The sequence below is a fragment of the Myotis daubentonii genome, chromosome 18, assembly GCF_963259705.1.
Source record: "Myotis daubentonii chromosome 18, mMyoDau2.1, whole genome shotgun sequence".
Classification (NCBI taxonomy): Eukaryota; Metazoa; Chordata; class Mammalia; order Chiroptera; family Vespertilionidae; genus Myotis; species Myotis daubentonii.
In genome coordinates this window covers 14,993,307-15,011,649 of record NC_081857.1, presented here as the reverse complement: position 1 = coordinate 15,011,649, position 18,343 = coordinate 14,993,307, and the positions used below count along the sequence as shown (strand labels likewise).

At 48.2% G+C, this 18,343-nt stretch overlaps 2 protein-coding genes across 6 annotated transcripts in view; one reads left to right on the top strand and one right to left on the bottom strand.

The window, feature by feature from the left end:
• Positions 1-14,298, top strand: part of PACC1 (proton activated chloride channel 1) — a 36,145-nt gene extending 21,847 nt beyond the window's left edge. Inside the window, exons 3-8 of one of the 2 annotated variants that reach the window (XM_059675430.1) lie at positions 1,047-1,256; positions 2,190-2,341; positions 5,709-5,851; positions 6,196-6,340; positions 9,108-9,215; positions 10,737-14,298. In XM_059675430.1, the coding sequence (XP_059531413.1) occupies positions 1,047-1,256; positions 2,190-2,341; positions 5,709-5,851; positions 6,196-6,340; positions 9,108-9,215; positions 10,737-10,898 (920 nt within the window). In that variant the 3' untranslated portion in view covers positions 10,899-14,298. Of the gene's footprint in view, positions 1-1,046; positions 1,257-2,189; positions 2,342-5,708; positions 5,852-6,195; positions 6,341-9,107; positions 9,220-10,736 lie in introns of those variants that run through there. The other variant, XM_059675431.1, reaches the window with a different exon arrangement.
• The window catches only part of PPP2R5A (protein phosphatase 2 regulatory subunit B'alpha), a 68,649-nt gene continuing 63,618 nt past the window's right edge, over positions 13,313-18,343 (bottom strand). For all 4 annotated transcript variants that reach the window (XM_059675429.1, XM_059675427.1, XM_059675428.1 and 1 more), the window contains one exon: positions 13,313-14,508. In XM_059675429.1, the coding sequence (XP_059531412.1) occupies positions 14,376-14,508 (133 nt within the window). In that variant the 3' untranslated portion in view covers positions 13,313-14,375. The remainder of the gene's footprint in view (positions 14,509-18,343) is intronic.

Below are 18,343 nucleotides of genomic sequence, written 5' to 3'. Positions count from 1 at the left end.
TCTTTTTTTCCTTCTGATGAGTCTAACTAAAGGTTTATTAATTTTGTTTACTTTTTCAAAGAACCAAGTTTCTGTTTTCATTTATCCTTTCTATTGTTTTGTAAGGCTTTCGTTTATTTCCACTGTGATCTTTATTATTTTCTTCCTTCCACTCACTTTAGACGTTGTTCTTCATTTTCTAGTTCCTTTAGGTTTAAGATTGGATTGGTTAGTTGAATTTTTCTTGTTACTTGAGGTCGGCCTGTATGGCTGTGAATTTCCCTCCTTCCTATGAATCGTTTTGGCTGTGGCCTATAGATTTTTTGGCCATTATGTTTTCATTTTCGTTTGTCTCAAGTTATCTTTTGATGTCTTCCTGAATCTCATTGTTAACCCATTTGTTGTGTACTGGCATGTTATTTATGTGTGTTTTTTAGTTTTCTTATAATTGATTTCTCGTTTCATGCTATTGTGATCTGATAAGATGCTTGATATGATTTCAGTCTTATTACATTTACTTAAGACTTGTTATGTGGCATAATGCACTGCAGAGTGATGATAGGGGACAAATGGGTGCCCTGAGAGCACTGAGGGAGGGGAGCCCAATAAAGTTAGGGGTCAGGGAAGGCTTCCTCGAGGAAATGCCTTTCTAAACCGAACCCTGAAGGGTTAGCCGGCTAGGGGAGCCAAGTGCTCAGGCCGTGCTTCAGGGTGGAGGGCACGCTAGAGGGACAGGAGGTCATCCAGCACAGCTGGCGCTGGGAGTGCTGGGGGCTCAGGCCACAGAGGTAGGAGGGCCAGCTTCCTTGTTGGAATGTAACCGTCCGTCTCTAGAGAAGAGAGCCCTTGGAGACAATACCGAGCCTCCTTCGGCTCAGGGTCCCCTTCCTGACAGAGCAGGAGCTGAGTGAATGTTGGTAGGTGTGTCGGTGGAGGCTGGGGTGGGGAGGTCGGGTGTGCCGTGACCTTGCCCCCTTGCTAAAGCAGGTAAGGGGCCTGGAGGTTGCCAGCTTCCCCGGCCACACCTGTCCCTGCCTCTGGGTCACCTGTGTGCTGTTGTCCTTCAGCCCTCGACAGCGAGTCTGCCTCCAGCAGCATCCGCTTCAGCAAGGCCTGCCTGAAGAACGTCTTCTCGGTCCTGCTCATCTTCATCTACCTGCTGCTCATGGCCGTGGCCGTCTTCCTGGTGTACCAGACCATCACAGACTTCCGTGAGAAACTCAAGCACCCCGTCATGTCTGTGTCGTATAAGGAAGTGGACCTCTACGACGCCCCAGGTAGAGCCTGCTGGGACAGGTGTCAGGGCGCAGGTCTGGGGCATCCGTTTGCAAATACAGCCTGAGCTGCCACTGCACCCCTAGCCCCGTGCTGAGCGCCACGGGCAGGGTGGAGGAGTCTGAGCACAGCCTGGGTGTAGGGACACACCCAGAGAGCTGCCGCTGGCCCCCAGTAGAGTGTGTCCTGTGTCAGGGAGAGAGGTAGACAGAGCCTGGAGTGGCCACTGCAGAACTGGGGTGGGCAAGGAGCCGTTTGCACAGAGGCAGGATGTGAGCTGGGCTCTAATAGATGGGAAGAGAGTTTTTCTGGGAGGAGGATTAGCAGAGCAGAGGTGAGTGTGGGGAGGCTGAGGGTTTCTCTGGTGTGGCTGAGACTGTCCTGGCTTTGCTCTCTATCTGTGGGCTACTCTGTGTCTGGTTTCCTGGTCTCTGAGGTTTGCTGGGTCTGGTGCATGTGCTGCTCGCAGTGTTCCTGCCCCTGAGGTTGGAACAGCTACCATCAGTAGAGCCGAGAATGAGGAGCCTTGGGGGGGGGGGGGTAGGGGATGAGGGCACACATGGAGCTCCAGGCAGAGCAGGAGATGAGAGACAACCTGAGATCTGGGAGCCCCACATGGGGCCTCCCACTGACTCTGCAGGTATGTGGGTCCCAGGGATTGGCTCAGGCGCAGGGGGGGCCCCCTGTTCTGGTGCAGGCGCAGGCGCGGGGGAGGCTCCCTGAGGAGGCCTGTGTCCTTCATTAGAGGAGGGCTTTCTGAGGGCAGAGGATGTGGCTTCCCCCCTCTGTGGCCTTTTCCTTCTCCCTCCCCTGCAGTCACCAGGGAGCCCGGAACTCAGGCTGATGGTGGGCGTGAGCAGATGAATGTGACGTGATTCTAGGGTGCGGTCAGGGCCTGCGCCTCCTGACGTTCTCTTTTCCATTTGCGCCCCCAGGGATCGCCCTGTACCCCGGGCAGGCCCAGCTGCTCAGCTGTAAGCACCATTACGAGGTCATCCCACCTCTGAGGAGCCCGGGCCGGCCCGGAGACGTGAACTGCACCACCCAGAGGATCAACTACACCGACCCTTTCTCCAACCAGACCCTGGTAAGGCCCGGGCGGGGCAGCGTGCCCTCTCGGCCCCGCACCCGAGGCCCAGTCTTCTTTCTGCTGGGTGGTTGGTGCGGGCCCTCGGCCGGTGAACACGGGGACACGTGGGTCGTGGCCGTGGCTGGCTCACCTGCACTTGGTCAGAGTGACCCTGGGGGATTCTGTCCTGCTGGAGGGGCCCGTGTGTCGGGGTGGAGTGGGCCCCCTACCTGGCTGCTCCGGGAAACGGCCAGGGTGCTTTTGGAAAATGTCGATTCCCAGATTCCAGGCGAGGCCAACTGGTTCATTCCGGGCGCGGGGCCTGGGGATTCGTATTCTGAAATAAATAAGCCACTTAAGCAGGAGCGCTGGTCCGGGAGCCAGGACCGCAGCCGGCCCTGCTGTCTCGCAGCCCGGGGACGCGGCGTGGGCGGCTGGGAGGGCGGCGCCTGCAGGGGTGTGAAGGCAGAGGGCAGGAGTTTGTATTTCTCACATCTTCCCTTTTGTGACCCATGTCCATGTTTCAGAAAGGATTGAACCAGGCCGAGCCAGGTTCTCCAGACCCAAGAGGAAGGAAAGGTTTTTAGGCAGAAGAACTCGGACCCAGACTCCCAGGGAGGAGCAGGGTGTGGTGTTGTGCCCCTGGGAAGTTACAGGCGGGCGTTTCGGGGGTGCCGCTGTGACGGAAGGAAGGCCGGATGAGAGAAGCAAGCTTCTGCGTGGCAGGGAGCCGTGAGTGGGTCTTAGAGGAGTTTTGTTACTATTTATTCTAGGCTTCCTCCTAAAATCCCGCTGAAATGATTCCCACTCCTGCAAAAAACAGAATGAAATAAAATACCCACAGGAGCCCGGTGAGCCAGGAACGGGCATCAAGGGCTGACCAGACAGTTTGAGGACCAGGAAATAGAAACAGCAGGTCCGGTCAGGTTGGTGGAGTGAACAGATCGGAGGAAGCCCGTGCCTGGAGCAGGTGCGAGAGGCCTGCTGCGGGGGCTCCTCAGGCCGCGGCCGCCCAGGAGCAGGCTGCTCGGTGCGGGAGGACAGCGAGGGGAGCCTGTGGGCTGGGCCCTCCTCTGTGGCTTCTGCTGAGAGACATCCCCTCCCTGAGTACCAACCCCTCCCCCCCCAAACCCAGCCCGTAGCCCCGCCCAGGCCTCAGGTAGGAGGACCCCGGACCAGTGATGAGGCCCTGGAGTGGGACCTGCGAGAGCCCCTGTCTTCGCCAGCCCCTGGCCTTGTCCACCGGGAGGTCTGCTTGGCGGTGGTCCCCTGTGGCTATCGCTGGAGTGGGCATCAGAAGCATGCCCTCCCCGGGGCCCACAGCTTTGGGCACCCACTTTCTGCTACAGAGGTGGAGGAGCGGCTGTGGGCTGCCCGGTCTTGGACTAGGTGGTTGGCTTGTCGTTCTTCTGCCCCCGCACCCTGGTTTGCGGTGAGATGTCTTGGGAAATGTGTGGTCTTCTGGCTGTTTGCGTGCCCTCACGTCCACGTGGAAGTGACCCGGGTCTCATCTGGTCCTCCTTTGTCAGTCTTCAGATTCTCATTTATTTTTTAGTCTCTCGTGCCCTCGGTTTAATCTAGTTAATGTTGACCAGCTGCTTTGCCTGGCACAGTTGGGGGCACGGCCTTGTCGGCCTGCAGGACTTGTGTGTGTTTCCTCGCGGCCTGCCAGGTTTCCAGTGCCCGTATGGTAAGCTGATGCCTCCTTTGTAGGTGGTTGTCACCATGCACTCCAGTTCCAGACAACAATTTACGTAACGGTCAGAGCCTAGGCTAAGCTACTGTACGAGAGCAGGCGCCCCAAACGCACACAGTGGCTGAGACAGAGAGAAGTCGGTGTCTTTCTCTGGGGAGCCCGGGTGTGCAGGGGCGGTCACTCTGCCAGCCTCTGGGCGTGTGCTGGTCCTGTGGTCAGCACTGGCTCACGGCCTGAGAGCACAGCCGGCCCAGAGGTGAGACCTGGAGGGCAAGACGCCGAGGGCCTGAGGCACTGCACATGCCAGGAACTTGGTCACGTGGCCACGTCTGAGGCCGGGAGTGGGGCCAGCAGGCGGCTGTGCTCTGCGGGAGTCGGGATGGGGAAGCGGTCCTAGGGCTGCAGGAGGAAGTGGATCATGGAAACAGGACAGTCAGCGTCCTCTGCTGCCACTTACCATGCGGAAAGGCTGAGAGGGGCGAGGTGGGCAGAGAGAGACATCTTAGGATAAGGCAGCGATAACCAGAAGTGGAGCGACAACACTAACCTCAGTTAAAAAAGAATTCCAGGTGCAAAGGGCGAAAAGAGGGACGTGTAATATGGATAAGGGTTCAACTCCACCACTCTTCCTGAGAAGATTTAACGGTCACCCATCTATCACTGCGTGCAAAGCAGCCTCCCAGTCGCATATTGTAGGCAAAACCTGTTAGAATAAAAAGTCCCATGACTGCCCGAGCTGGTTTGGCTCAGTGGATAGAGCATCAGCCTGTGGACTGAAAGGTCCCAGGTTCGATTCCAGTCAAGGGCACATGCCTGGGTTGCAGGCTCGATCCCCAGTGAGGGGCATGCAGGAGGCAGCTAATCAATGATTCTCTCTCATCATTGATGTTTCTCTCTCTCTCTCCCTCTTTCTTCCTCTCTGAAATAAAAAAAAGAAGTCCCATGACCCCAGAGCACGTGTAACACTTCTCAGAAACTCGCAGGTCAGGCCGACAGAAAGTAAGAGAACGATTGGAAAGCGCAGTGCGTGTGGAGCGAGTGTGTCTTAGGTACTCTTCACGTATCTTAGAGCCTGTATAAAAGTCGATGTTAAGATATTTCCCCCCAAATTACTCTATCAACCCAATATCATCAGTTAAAAGTCCCAGTTGAGTTTTCATGGAACTGAAGCTAGTGTTAAAGTGCATGAGAAGAGCACGTGTACAAAACAGCCAGGTTTGGGGGGTGAGCAGCCTGAGCAGGCGTCCTGCTCAGTCCGAGGTCACAGCGGGGAGAACCCGCAGCCACAAACCTGCATCTCCATTGTGTGGGTTTCACACCACAATACAAGACGATCTAAATGTGAAGAAGGTTAAAAAAAAGATGCCATACAGAAATATAGAATAGTGATATAATTTTGATTTTCCTTAGCAAACAAAACACAGAAGCCTTAAAAAAAAAAGATTTGCAGATTTCACATCAAATTTAGAGCTTCATAAAGCAAATGACATTATAAGCAGAGTTAACTGGAAAGTGAGCGAATGGAAGACAACATTTGTCTGTAAAACAGGGCAGTTCCTATCCTTTCCCAACCGAGAGCTGCAGAGCCGGGCTCCCCGAGGAGGAGTGGGCGGCGGTGCCCTGGGGCCACTGGGCTTTCCAGGCCCACCCCCGAGTGTCCCAGGTTGAGTCCGGCCTCTGTCTCTGCAGAAATCCGCCCTGATCGTGCGGGGGCCGAGGGAGGTGAAGAAGCGGGAGCTGGTCTTCCTCCAGTTCCGCCTGAACCAGAGCAGCGAGGACTTCAGCGCCATCGATTACCTCCTCTTCTCCTCCTTCCAGGAGTTCCTGCACAGGTGGCCGCTCCAGCCTCGCACAGCCCCGTGGGGGTGGAGGTGCAGGGGGGAGGCCGGAGGCTAGCGGGCCAGTGGGCCCTCGGGACTGCTGAAGCCCAGAGTCCTCTGAGGAGCCCGAGAGGAAGCGGGCATTCTCCCACTGGGGCCTTCAGGGGTCGGCCTGCCTGGAGGCGGGTGACCACTCCCTCTCCATTTGGAAACCCAGAAGCAGAGCGTGGAGGAGGCGGTGGGAAGCGTCCTGGCGATGCCAGCAGGGAGACCAGATGAAGCGGGCTGGAGCGCGTGGGCCGCGTTGAATCCCACGTCAGGCCTGATGAGCTTGGACCTTTCTCCTCTGCCCTCAGCCCAGACAGGGTGGGCTTCATGCAGGCCTGTGAGAGCGCCTCTTCCAGCTGGAAGTTCTCCGGGGGCTTCCGGACCTGGGTCAAGATGTCCCTGGTGGAGACCAAGGAAGAAGACGGGCGAGAAGCAGTGGAGTTCCGGCAGGAGGTTGGTGGCGCTGGGGGGTCAAGCTGCTGGTCGTGCAGCCTGAGTGGGGCGGGGAGCTCCCCAGGGAGGGGCCTCTGTGCAGGGTCTGAGGCTGAGAGCGGACCATGCAGGAGCTCACGCGTTCTGTAGGCAGCACCCATGCCAAGCCTCTCCCTCTGTTAACAGCCAGGCCCAGCACAACACGGGGAGCAGAGAGCCCTGCGGGGTGCAGAGACCAGCACCTGACGCCACCGAGCAAGCCCAGCCACCGAGCAAGCCCAGTGCTGAGAGGCTGGCGGCCGCCTAGAGCAGCGGTTCTCAACCTGTGGGTCATGACCCCTTTGGGGGTTGAACGACCCTTTCACAGGGGTCGCTTAAATGCATCCTGCATATCAGATATTTCCGATTCTTAACAGTAGCAAAATTACAGTTATGAAGTAGCAACGAAAATAATTTTATGGTTGGGGGTCACCACAACATGAACTGTATTAAAGGGTCGCGGCATTAGGAAGGTTGAGAACCACTGGCCTAGAGGGTTGGGTATTTGCAGGGAAGAGAGACTAGATGCAGTGGCTCTTGACTGGGCATGATGGTCCATTGGGATGCAGGGGTAAAATACTAGCTTTCTAAAAAAAAGAAATCAACTTTTTTATAAAATACATTGCTTTTATGCAAGTTACTCTTTTTAAAAAATGTCTGTTGATTTTAGAGAGCAGAAGGGCGAGAGAGAGAGAGATGTTGATGGGTTCCTCTTTGGGCACCCCAACCTGCGATCGACCTACAACCTAGGTACGCCCTCGGACTGAGGATCAAATCCGCAGCCTTTCGGTGCCCGGGATAATGGTCCAACCAACAGCCACACAGGCCAGAGCTAACTTTTTAATTTATTGATTTGAGAGAGAAAAACATGGATTTGTTGTTCGCCTTGTTTATGCGTTCATTGGTTGCTTCTTGTATGTGCCCTGGCCAGGTTTGAACCCGAAACCTTGGTGAATCGGTAACCAACTGAGCAACCCAGCCAGGCCTTTAAAAAAATTTTTTTATAAAAGAGTTTGAGTCAAACTGACATCATGTTTGGGGAACAATATCTCAAATCCTCTCTCTTTTTGTATTTTTTAATGTAATTTTTCTATTTTTCAGTGTTTTATAATGCATATAGCAATAGAACAGTAATGCTAATGTTACATCACTTCTAAAGTTACAAATATGTTGGGTGCATGTTCAGAAATTTTTCCTAATGGGACCCGTGTGCCTAAGGCTTTCACCCCACTGGCCTGGAGCTAGGAGATATGGGGGTCTCCAGCCCTCCTCCCCCCCCGTGAGAGCCAAGAGGAACTTAGAAAAGGGCATGGCAGTGGGGATCGAGGGGTGGGACAGGGGTGTTTGTCAGTGACCACCAAAAGCATGGCCACACCCCTATTGCTACATCCATTATAAAACATTGAGAAATAGAAAAATTAGATTAAAAAATACACAAAGAGGGAGGATTTGAGATGTTGCTCCCAGGCATGATGTCAGTTTGACTCAAACTCTTTAACAAACTCTTTCGGGCTTCCACCATGGCAGTGGCTTTCTGCCTCTTGCCTGAGTCCACACCCACACCCCCTGTGTCCGTGGCTGGAGCCTGCAGAGGCTGCGAGGAGACGGGCCTGTGCTCACACCCTCTGCTCCTCCTTGGAGCTGGTCCATCTGGACTGGGCTCCAAGGGACAGCATTAGGAAGCGCTGGGTTGGAGTAGGACCCACTCTGGTCGACGGGGCTGTCCTTGGCCAGAAGCCACGCGCTTGTCCGGGTCTGGCCCTTCCTGTGCCCGGCTCCTAGGACTGCACCAGGTAGAGCTTTGGGAAGGGCATGGAGCCAGGTTTCTTCAAGGCACAGCTTTCTTCCTGCCTTAGGATGTAATGGCTCCCAGGACAGTAGGCCCTTACGATATTCCTAGTTTGTAAGATAACTCAGAACCTGAATTTCTCCTCCCCTTTCCTCCAAGAACGCTAAGCCTTTCCTGTCTGGGCCCAGCAGCTGAGAAAGGAGCTTCTGCGTGTTCACCTCACAGCGAGGTGCCGTCCCATCCACCAGGCTCTCCTGGTAGCCCCAGCCGTGACCCGAACCCACAGGGGCCCAACCCCGCCAGCCTAGACGTTGCAGAACGTTTTATGTGCTTTTTATTACAGTCTCCGTTGGAAGCCTTTGGCAGGGCACAGGAACTTGAACACAGTTTCAAATGTTTTATATCAGGTTTTAAAGTTTAAGGTTCTTTCATGTGTATTGCTTCCTGTGATCTTCTCAGGGCTCAGGTCAGATGCTGAGCACAGCCCTTCCGGCTGGGGCTGGGCTCCTGCCTGCTCTCCCTCCCACCACGCAGACCCGTCCGTCATGGGCAGCCAGATCTCCCCGAGCACAGCCACTCACGGTTCACGGGGAGCACTCGCCACGTGGATCCAGCCGGCGCTGGTCCCTGTCGACTCAAAGGTTAAAATGCGCAGCTCTTAGGATTGAGTATTTTGAAGTTTAGGATTTTTATGGCTTTTAGTTGTGAGTCTTACACAGTCTTACACTTTGAATATGATTTAATCAGTGACGATCCCAAATCCCCCTCGTTTCCCCAAAGCACTATGGAAACCACGGGAAGGCCCGGGCTCTGGTGCCAGGGTCAGGGAGTGGTATGTATGAGATGTGGGGCTCGCTCCTCCCAAGATGGTGTGAGGAGAGCCACGGTCTGAGACCCCCTGGCCATGCCTCCCTTTCCCGTGGCCCCGGCCAGGTGACAGTTTCTCTCCTCTGTTCCTAGACGAGTGTGGTCAACTACATTGACCAAAGGCCGGCCGCCGAAAAAAGCGCCCAGCTGTTTTTTGTGGTCTTTGAATGGAAAGATCCTTTCATCCAGAAAGTGCAAGATGTGAGTATTGTTTAAGGTGGAGAGGCTCTTCATCTCCTTTCCTCGCCCCGATCAGCTGTGTTGGTGGCATTCGTGGCCTGTGTCGTGTGTTTAATCGGTCTTACCTTCATCACTAGACTGTGGCCGCAGGAAGGGGGGGCCTTTGTCTTTGGTCATCATTTATTTGGTGTCTAGCACAGTGCCTGGCGCACAGGAGCTGCTCAGTGGTGATATTAATTGAATGAGCCGAGCAGAAAGCATTGAGCTACTGTTTTAATTACTGCTGTTTGGAAGCCATTCTTTTTAAATGGTTGTCTGTAGGATGAGAACTTATTTGTGATAAGAGAGAACAGAAAGGTACAAATAAAAAATTAACAGAGTATCAGTTAATGCCAGATTCTCAGACTGAAGGGGCACTAATGAGTCAGCTTTGCCAAAGGAGCATTCGTAAGACGCCATCCACCAGAGCCAGTCCCAGAAACACTGATTGGCGTTCAGCTCATCACACAATGTCCTGGCGTGGCCTTGCTCGGGGAAGGCATTTCAGAGCCAGGACTGACACAGGGAAGGTCTCTGTGACACGGGCGTGCTCCACGGCCACCCACCACCACCGTTATCCGTGCATTGGCCGGGCTTGTGCGAGGCTTTGGGAATCAGGACTCCGAGCAGAGGAGTAAACGCCTTCAGCTCTGCACGTAAATCATGTGAGCAGACGTTTTTAACCTATATTCAGTGGGCGGTGCTTGTAATGGGCCGGTGCCCAAGGCCTGCCTGGCGCTGTCACTCAGCTTCACAACGGTCCCCAACAGCGGAGGCGATGCAGCCACCCAGGGTTCAGGTGGGCTGAGGTCGCCCTGCGAGACTGAACGTGCTCTGTACCAGGATGGGGATCTCAGAAAGCCAAATAGGATGTCGGCCGTGGAGAGTCCAACTTTCCGGAGGGAGCCACCTGTAGCTGTGAAGGGACCAATTCCAGACACCAGTGCCTCTCAAAGGAGACAGGGGGGTAGATACCTGCTACGTTGGAGGGTTTGGCTGAGTGAACGGAGAAAGGCTCAGAGGAGCTTGGAGGATTGGTAGCTCTAGGCAGGAGGAAAGCATACAGGCGGGGAAGGGGGCACAGCCTGGAGGCAGGGGTCCCGAGGGGAGTGTGGAAGGACGGCCACCGGACTGGGCGGGAGGAGAAGTGAGAGTCACTACAAGAGGGGAGGAAGACGAGGAGCCGCTCTTCTTAAGGGTTTAGTTTTGGAGAAATTTGTCTTAAAGCAAGGTCACTGGTTGGGGGCCAAAAACATTAATGCTCAGTACTGAGTATCTTATTTGTGCATGACTATTTTAAAGCGTTTTTTTCTTTCGGAATCACTGTTGTAGGGAGGGCTGTTTTTCCCCTCACACTGAACTGTGGACATAAAAGTAAGACGGAGTGTGTGGAGTTACAATTTTAGAACTCAGGTGGTTTTCTCGTCACCCCATTGATACTGGTATCACCTAAGACTCAAAACTGAAGCAAACTAATAAACTTGAGTTGGTTCTGTCTTACAGATAATCACAGCCAATCCTTGGAACACAATTGCTCTTCTCTGTGGGGCCTTCTTGGCATTATTTAAAGCAGCAGAGTTTGCCAAACTGAGTGTGAAGTGGATGATCAAAATTAGGAAGAGATACCTTAAAAAAAGAGGTCAGGCCACGAACCACATAAGCTGAAGTCACCTTGTCCATGGAACTGCCCACATTAATGGAGGTTCTCACCACTTCCACTTTGATAAACTGAGCTACCAGCCTCCTGAACTCACCTGGAGAGATGGCCCTGCTGGGAGGAGCTGCTGGGGAACAGATCCAGTGGATAACCTACAAGTTATTTAAGCACTTAAATTATTAAGGAAGTTTTGCCTAGGACATATGGATAGGGTTTGTGGGAGATGGAACTAGGGCTGGTTCTGAAGGTTTGTCGACTGCCTTTCTTTCTGGTTTGGCATATAGCTCAGCTGCAACAGGCTGTTAAGGCTCTGTGTTTACCCCCCCCCCCCCCCCCCCGAGGTTTTTAAGTGGATGGACAAGGGTGTGGCTATTGAGATGTGTAGGTCACGCTTTGAAACCTGAGCACTTTACACAAGGAAAGACAAACACCCGTATGTCTCTGGCATCTCTGCTGTTCCCATCGTCCGGTCTCTGACAAGTTTTCTCCTTTGTTAAATGTTAAATGAGACCTTTAAAGCGAATACTATAATTAGATTTCCTGTGGACTCACTAGCCATCTCTCTGGTTAGAGTTTTTGTTGATGCAGGTGTAAGAGTTTAGAGTGATTAACACGCAAAAGCACTAGTGTGAATGTACAGAGTTAGGTGCCTATCAATGTATTTTGATGATTTCATGAACAGGTAAATAAAAGTAAGGTTACTACAAAAGGAATCAGTGTGCCAGTATGAATATGTTAAATCAGTAGGCACCAGTACACTTTCCTTCTGTGTCCTCCAAATAGAAGGCGGTGTGAGCCTGGACTCCTGAGATGGATGGACCTGGTCCCCGAGGTATGGCCTGACTGTGCCCAGGGAAGAGCAGGGTGGGCAGGACAGTTGATGGGAAGAATGATGGCTCAAGCCCCATGCATCAGCTGTTAACTCTACAAAACCACCGAGTATTTTTCACATGGTAGCCATTGGCTGATTTAAGGTTATGAAATTGTTTCCAGAGTTTTAAATTATTTACATGCCCTTTGCAACCAAAGAGGACTTGGTAGCATTTCCTGAATTTCATAATCTGCCTTTAGATAACTCAAATGTGTGACTGGGTATTTTTTTAAATTCTCATGTCTAACTTAGCAGCATGAATGAAGCTGGTTTTTGGCTGGATTATTAAAAGTGAACTTGTGTACAGAAATATTCCCTGCTGCTTTTCTATGCCATAGAGCAGCGGTCGCCAACCTTTCGGACCTCACGGACCACCGGTTGGCGACTGCTGCCATGGGGCATGCAAATTCAAACTTTAGCCTAGGTCTCCTCTCTAAAAATCTTGCTGTAAGGCAAATGCAAAGCAGGCATAAAAGCATACATTAACAGTATTGAAAACCAGATGTGTATTCGTAAAGTATCTCTGAAAATGACACACCACTTTAATATTAGTTAATATTTATAAAATGGCCAATAAAATTTGTTCCAATGAACAGCCTAAAACTGAATTTTCTATATTGTGGAAAGTTGAGACCTCTGAATTGTGCTTTAGAGTCAGTAGATAACTAGGAAGTGAGCAGTTCTAACTCATCAAAGAACAGCAGCTAACAACTATTAGCTGCAGCCTGCCGAAGTCCACTCTGGCTGCTCTTCAGTAAAAGAGGTGTGCGCCTAAACCGTCCACAAATGGACAGTCAGCCCCAACGTTCACTGTCTGGAAAGGCTTGCCTTTCATTCTTGTTCTGCAGTCGGGTCACTCTTCTGCCTGCACCGCCCCAGCTGTCCGCAGTGCCGGCTGGCCGTGGGTTAGTGTGGAGGATCCGGCAAGAGCACCGTGGTCTGGATGTCTCAGGTAAGGTGGCTGCTTGAGAACACCATGAAATATGAGCCGCAGACTGAAAAGGAAGCATTCTCGGGAGCCACAGAGCGACGGGGGTTGCTTTTACAAGGACCTGAGGACTGTGCAGAACCTGTGCTAGAGCTTTCCGTGGGTATGAAAGGGTGGAATCAGACACCAGTCGTTGAAAACTTTGAGAACGCCTGACCTCTGATTCTGCTACAATCTCCCTGCCCCTCACAAAAACTGTTATTACAGATTTTCAGATTTATCCTCCTGGGTCTATTTAAAACTAACATTTAAGGTAAGTAAAATCCATCCTCTGAACATAAAAGGACATGAAGGATATCCTAGAACTTAGGGTTTTATGCAAATATTCTATAAAACAGATATACGTTGATAAATGGCTGGAACACTCAATCTGGCACAATCTTCCTATTTTTTTAGACTCTATCCCGCAACTTGCCTTAAACTTTCATATATATGTACATATATGTATGTGTGTATATATATATGTATACACACACACACACGTATGAATGATGTATGTATATATGAAGGGGGCAGCTTCTTCTGAATGCCTAAACTTAGAGTTAAAAAATGCAGTGATGAGATAAGGCAAAATACAAACATAGACTTTATTAAATGCTGCTCAATCCCCCAATGAAGATCTTTCATTACAAAACAGTTTTCCACACAACTGCAAGTTAAGAGATTGGAATGGTACTCTGATAACAAAATTTATGAGAAATACTTGACCAAGTAAAAACATACAAGACCCCTATAGTCAACCTTCTTAGAACGCTACAGAAGCCAACTGCAGTTCTTTAAAGCCAGGCAGTGGCAAGGAGCACTTGGTGTCACCACACTGTGGGACACGACGCCCCCATCAGGAGGGACTGGAGGAGGGCAGGTGCTGAGGGCTGGAAGGGCCCTGCCTTCAGCCATGGGGAAGGGGAGGAAGAGGAATGAACTGAGAGGCAGGCTGCGTGTTCACCTGCGCTGCCCCCACTAATCTGTGCTCATCATTCGGGAGTTGCAGATAAGGGAGATACTCATGAGGAGCAATCTGAAGAATTTGGTTTACTTTCCTAGCTTTTATTTATAAGTTGTGCTTTAAAAAGCCTGGAGATTTAAGTTTTTTGCTCAAATTCCAGAGTACAGTAATATTTCTAATGAAGGGAGGCTTTTGGCAGGTAATTCCTCCCATCATATTTCTGAGAGGGACAAAGGGAAAGGTAAGGATTATACCTTAGTTTTATTTAGGAAATACTTTTTTCCTAGGATGTAACTAAGGTCTGCAGCAATGTGAAAAGCACATTATAAAAGGGAAAAATATACAGAGCAGACTACTATATCTATGTGCAACACAATCAAAATAGAATTCAAGTCATAATTCTTACCACCCCCCATAATTATCTCACTCATATTATAGATGATAAAGTTCATTTCTGTGAAACTTCAGATGTGACACAATAAATCAATGATTAGACAAACGTTACAATATACTGCGGCCATGATATAGCACAGGGCTATGTTTAGTCCATATATTTTTTCATTTACAGTTGCCAGAAAAAAATTGACCTTTTAATTATACTGTTGAGGTTTCATGATTTTTACATTTTTTAAAAAAGTGTACAAAACTGTGCCTATCCCACAGAGGTGGCATGTTTCTCTTTATTCATTACTTGTATTGCTGAGAATACTGTGCATGTTGTAAGCACTGTTCTGGTTTTCTAGAGCTTTCTTTAGTTTTAGCTCCTCTAATTTTTTCCATAATTCTTCACGTTCCAATTCCTTCTTTTTCTCTCTGTAGATAAAGCAAAATTTTATTTCAGAACCTGAAGAACACAGTTTGGCAATTTGCTGGAAAACATAGTTCATCCACATTGCACTTCAATCCCTCTACTAAGGTGTTTGAGGACAATCGCCTGGAGCACCTCATTACTCCTGGCCACTCTTACATCTGCTGCTCCTGTGCCAAACAAAAGTTACTACCTGCTTTGCCTCTTCTACATATTATCTCTACCACCACCGTGCCCACTATATCATTGGTGCTTTACAGTTTAAAAAATACTTTAAATTGAAAAAAAATTTAACTATCAATTACAGTTGACATACAAAAGTATATTAGTTTTAGGTGTACAACATAGTGATTGGACATTTACATAACTTATGAAGTGATCACCCCGGTAAGTCTAGTGCCCGTCTGACAACATACACAGTTATTATATCATTGACTATGTTCCCTATGCTGTACTTTACATTCCTGGGACTGTTTGTAACTGACAATTCGTACTGAATCCCTTTACCTTTTTTTAAAAAAAAATATATTATTGATTTTTTACAGAGAGGAAGGGAGAGAGACAGAGAGTTAGAAACATCGATGGGAGAGAAACATCGATCAGCCGCCTCCTGCACACCCCCCACTGGGAATGTGCCCACAACCCAGGCACATGCCCCTGACCGGAATCGAACCTGGGACCTCTCAGTCTGCAGGCCGACGCTCCATCCACTGAGCCAAACTGGTTTTGGCCCCTTGACCTTTTTTACCCATTCCCCCAACCACCCTCACATCTGGCAGCCATCAGTTTGCTCTCTGCATTTTATGAAACTATTTGTTCATTTATTTTGTTTTTTAGATTCCATATATTTAGGAAAACCAGATGTATTTGTCTTTATCTGACACAATTCATTTAGCATAATACCCTCTAGGTCCGTCCAGGTGGTTGCAAATGGTAAGATTTCATTCTTTTTTGTGGCTGAGTAATATTCCATTGTATAAAACAATCTTTTTCCATTTGTCTTATTAATGAATGCTTAGGTTTTTCCATAACTTTGCTATTGTAAATAATGTTGCAATGAACATGGGGGAGCATACATCTTTTCGAAATAGCATTTTGGATTTCTCTGGATATGTGAAAGTAGAATTGATGGGTCATATATTTATTTTTAATTGAGAACTCTCCATACTCTTTTTCCTTAGTGGCCGCACCAGTTTACAGAGCACTGGGTTCTTCCTCCCCTCCAGTGGGGACTCTAGACTCGGGCACATGAAGCCATGTCACCAGCCACCACGAATCATCCATGTTTGTGTAGAATTTCAGTTTTCAAGGGGATTTCTCAACATCACATCCTCTCCAATGCTTGGTTGTCAATTTATTGATGATAACCCTTCTGATAGGTGTGAGGTGATATCTCCTTGTGGTTTTAATTTGCATTTCCCTGATGTTGAGCATCTTTTCCTTTGTCTGTTGGCCATCTGTATGTGTTCTTGGGGAAATTTCTATTCAAGTCCTCCATCCTTTGTGTGTGTGTATTAAATTGTATGAATTCCTTATAACTCCTTGGCAAGTATCTTCTATTCAGTAGGTGTTTTTTATTTTTTTTATTTTGATGTACGTACTTTCGTTTGTTTCTCTTGTTAGAGGACATATGTAAAAAAAAAAATTGACAATGTCAAAGGGCTTATTTCCTATGTTTTCTTCTAGGACAGCGGTTCTCAACCTGTGGGTCGCGACCCCTTTGGGGATCGAACGACCCTTTCACAGGGGTCGCCTAAGACCATCAGAAAACACATACATAATTACATTTTGTTTTTGTGATTAATCACTATGCTTTAAATTTTTTTACTATAATTTTATGTTCAATTTATAACAATGAAAATACATCCTGCATATTAGATATTTACATTACGATTCATAACAGTAGCAAAATTACAGTTATGGAGTAGCAACGGAAATAATTTTATGGTTGGGGGTCACCACAACATGAACTGTATTAAAGGGTTGCGGCATTAGGAAGGTTGAGAACCACTGTTCTAGGAGTTTTATGGTTTTGGGTCTTAAAATCCATTTTGAGTTTATTCTTCTATATGGTGTAAGAAAGTGACACAGTTTTATTCTTTTGTATGTGTCTGTCCAGTTTTTCCAGTATCATTTTTTAAAGAATGTGGCATTACTCCATTGCATATTCTTGCTTCTTTTATTATAGATTAATTGGCCATATAGGTGTGGTTTATTTCTGGGCTCTTTAACCTGTTCCATTGATCTATGTTTTCATGCCAGTACCATCCTGTTTTAATTACTATAGTTTTGTAGTATAGTTTATTAGGTAGCATGACAGCTCCAACTTTATTCTTCTCTCAAGATTTCTTTGGCTCTTTGTAGTTGTATATAAATTTTAGGATTATTCTACTTTTATGGAAAATGCCATTGGTATTTTGATAGAAACTGTTCCTCTATGAGCATAGTATATCCTTCCATTTATTTGTATCTTCTTCAGTGTCTTAGTTTTCTGAGTATAGGTCTTATACTTCTTTGGTGAAATTTATTCCTAGGTATTTTATCCTTTTTGATGCATTTGTAAGTGGGATTGTTTTCTTATGCAACTGATTTCTCAGCATTAATTTTGTATCTTGCTACTTTAGTTCTAATAGTTTTTTGGTGGATTCTTTAGGGCGCTCTCTATATAGTATGTCATCTGCAAATAATGACAGTTTCACTTCTTCCTTTGCAATTTGGGTACCTCTTATTTGCTTGTCTTATTGCTGTGTCTAGGACTTCCAATATTCAATAAAAGTGGGGAAAGTAGACATCTTTCTCTTGTTCCTAATCTTAAAGAAAAAGCATTTAGCTTTGCACCACTGAGTATGATATTAGCTGTCTGTTTGCCATATATGGCCTTTCTTATGTTGAGGTATGTTCCATCTATCCCCACTTTGCTGAGAGTTTTTATCAAATGCTTTTTCTGCTTCTATTGATATGATCATGATTTTTATCCTTCGTTTTATGTGGTATATCACTTGATTGATTTATAGGTGTAGTACCATCCCTGCATCCTAGGATGAATCCTACTTGATCATGGTGTCTGATGTTTGCAATGTATCAGGGAATTCAGTTTTCTAATATATTTCTTAAAAATTTTTTGTTTTTTATTTCAGAGAGGAAGGGACAGAGAGAGAAACATCACAGATGAGAATCATTGATTGGCTGCCTCCTGCATGTCCCCTACTGGGGCGGGGGTGGGGGAGCGAGGAATTGAGCCCTCAACCTGGGCATGTGCCCTTGGCCAGAATTTACCCTTTAGTCCCCAGGCTGACGCTCTACTCACTGAGCCAAACCGGCTAGGGCTCAGTTTTCTAATATTTTTGTTAAGGATTTTTTACATCTAGGTTCATCAGGGCTATTGGCCTGTACTTTGGTTGTGGTGTCTCTTTCTGGTTTGGAAATCAGAATAATGCCGGCTTTCCAAAACAAGCTTCGGAGCCTTCTCTCACCTTCCACTTTTTGTAATAGTTTGAGAAGAATAGGTGGTAATTCTATGAATGTTTGGTAAAATTCACCTGTGAAGCCATCTGATCCAGAACTTGTTTGTTGGGAATTGTTTTTTGTTTTTTATGGCTTTGATTTCATTGGTTGTAATCAGTCTGTTCAGATTTTGTTTTTTCAGAATTCAGTCTTGGAAGATTATGTTTCTAGGAATTTATCCATTTCTTCCAGATTGTCTCTAATTTGCTGGCATATAGTTATTCATAGTATTTTTTTAAAGGATTTTTAAAATTGATTTTTAGAGAGAAACATTAATTGGCTGTCTCCTGCAGGCCCCTTGCCAAGGATAGATCCCACACCTGTGCATGTGCCCTG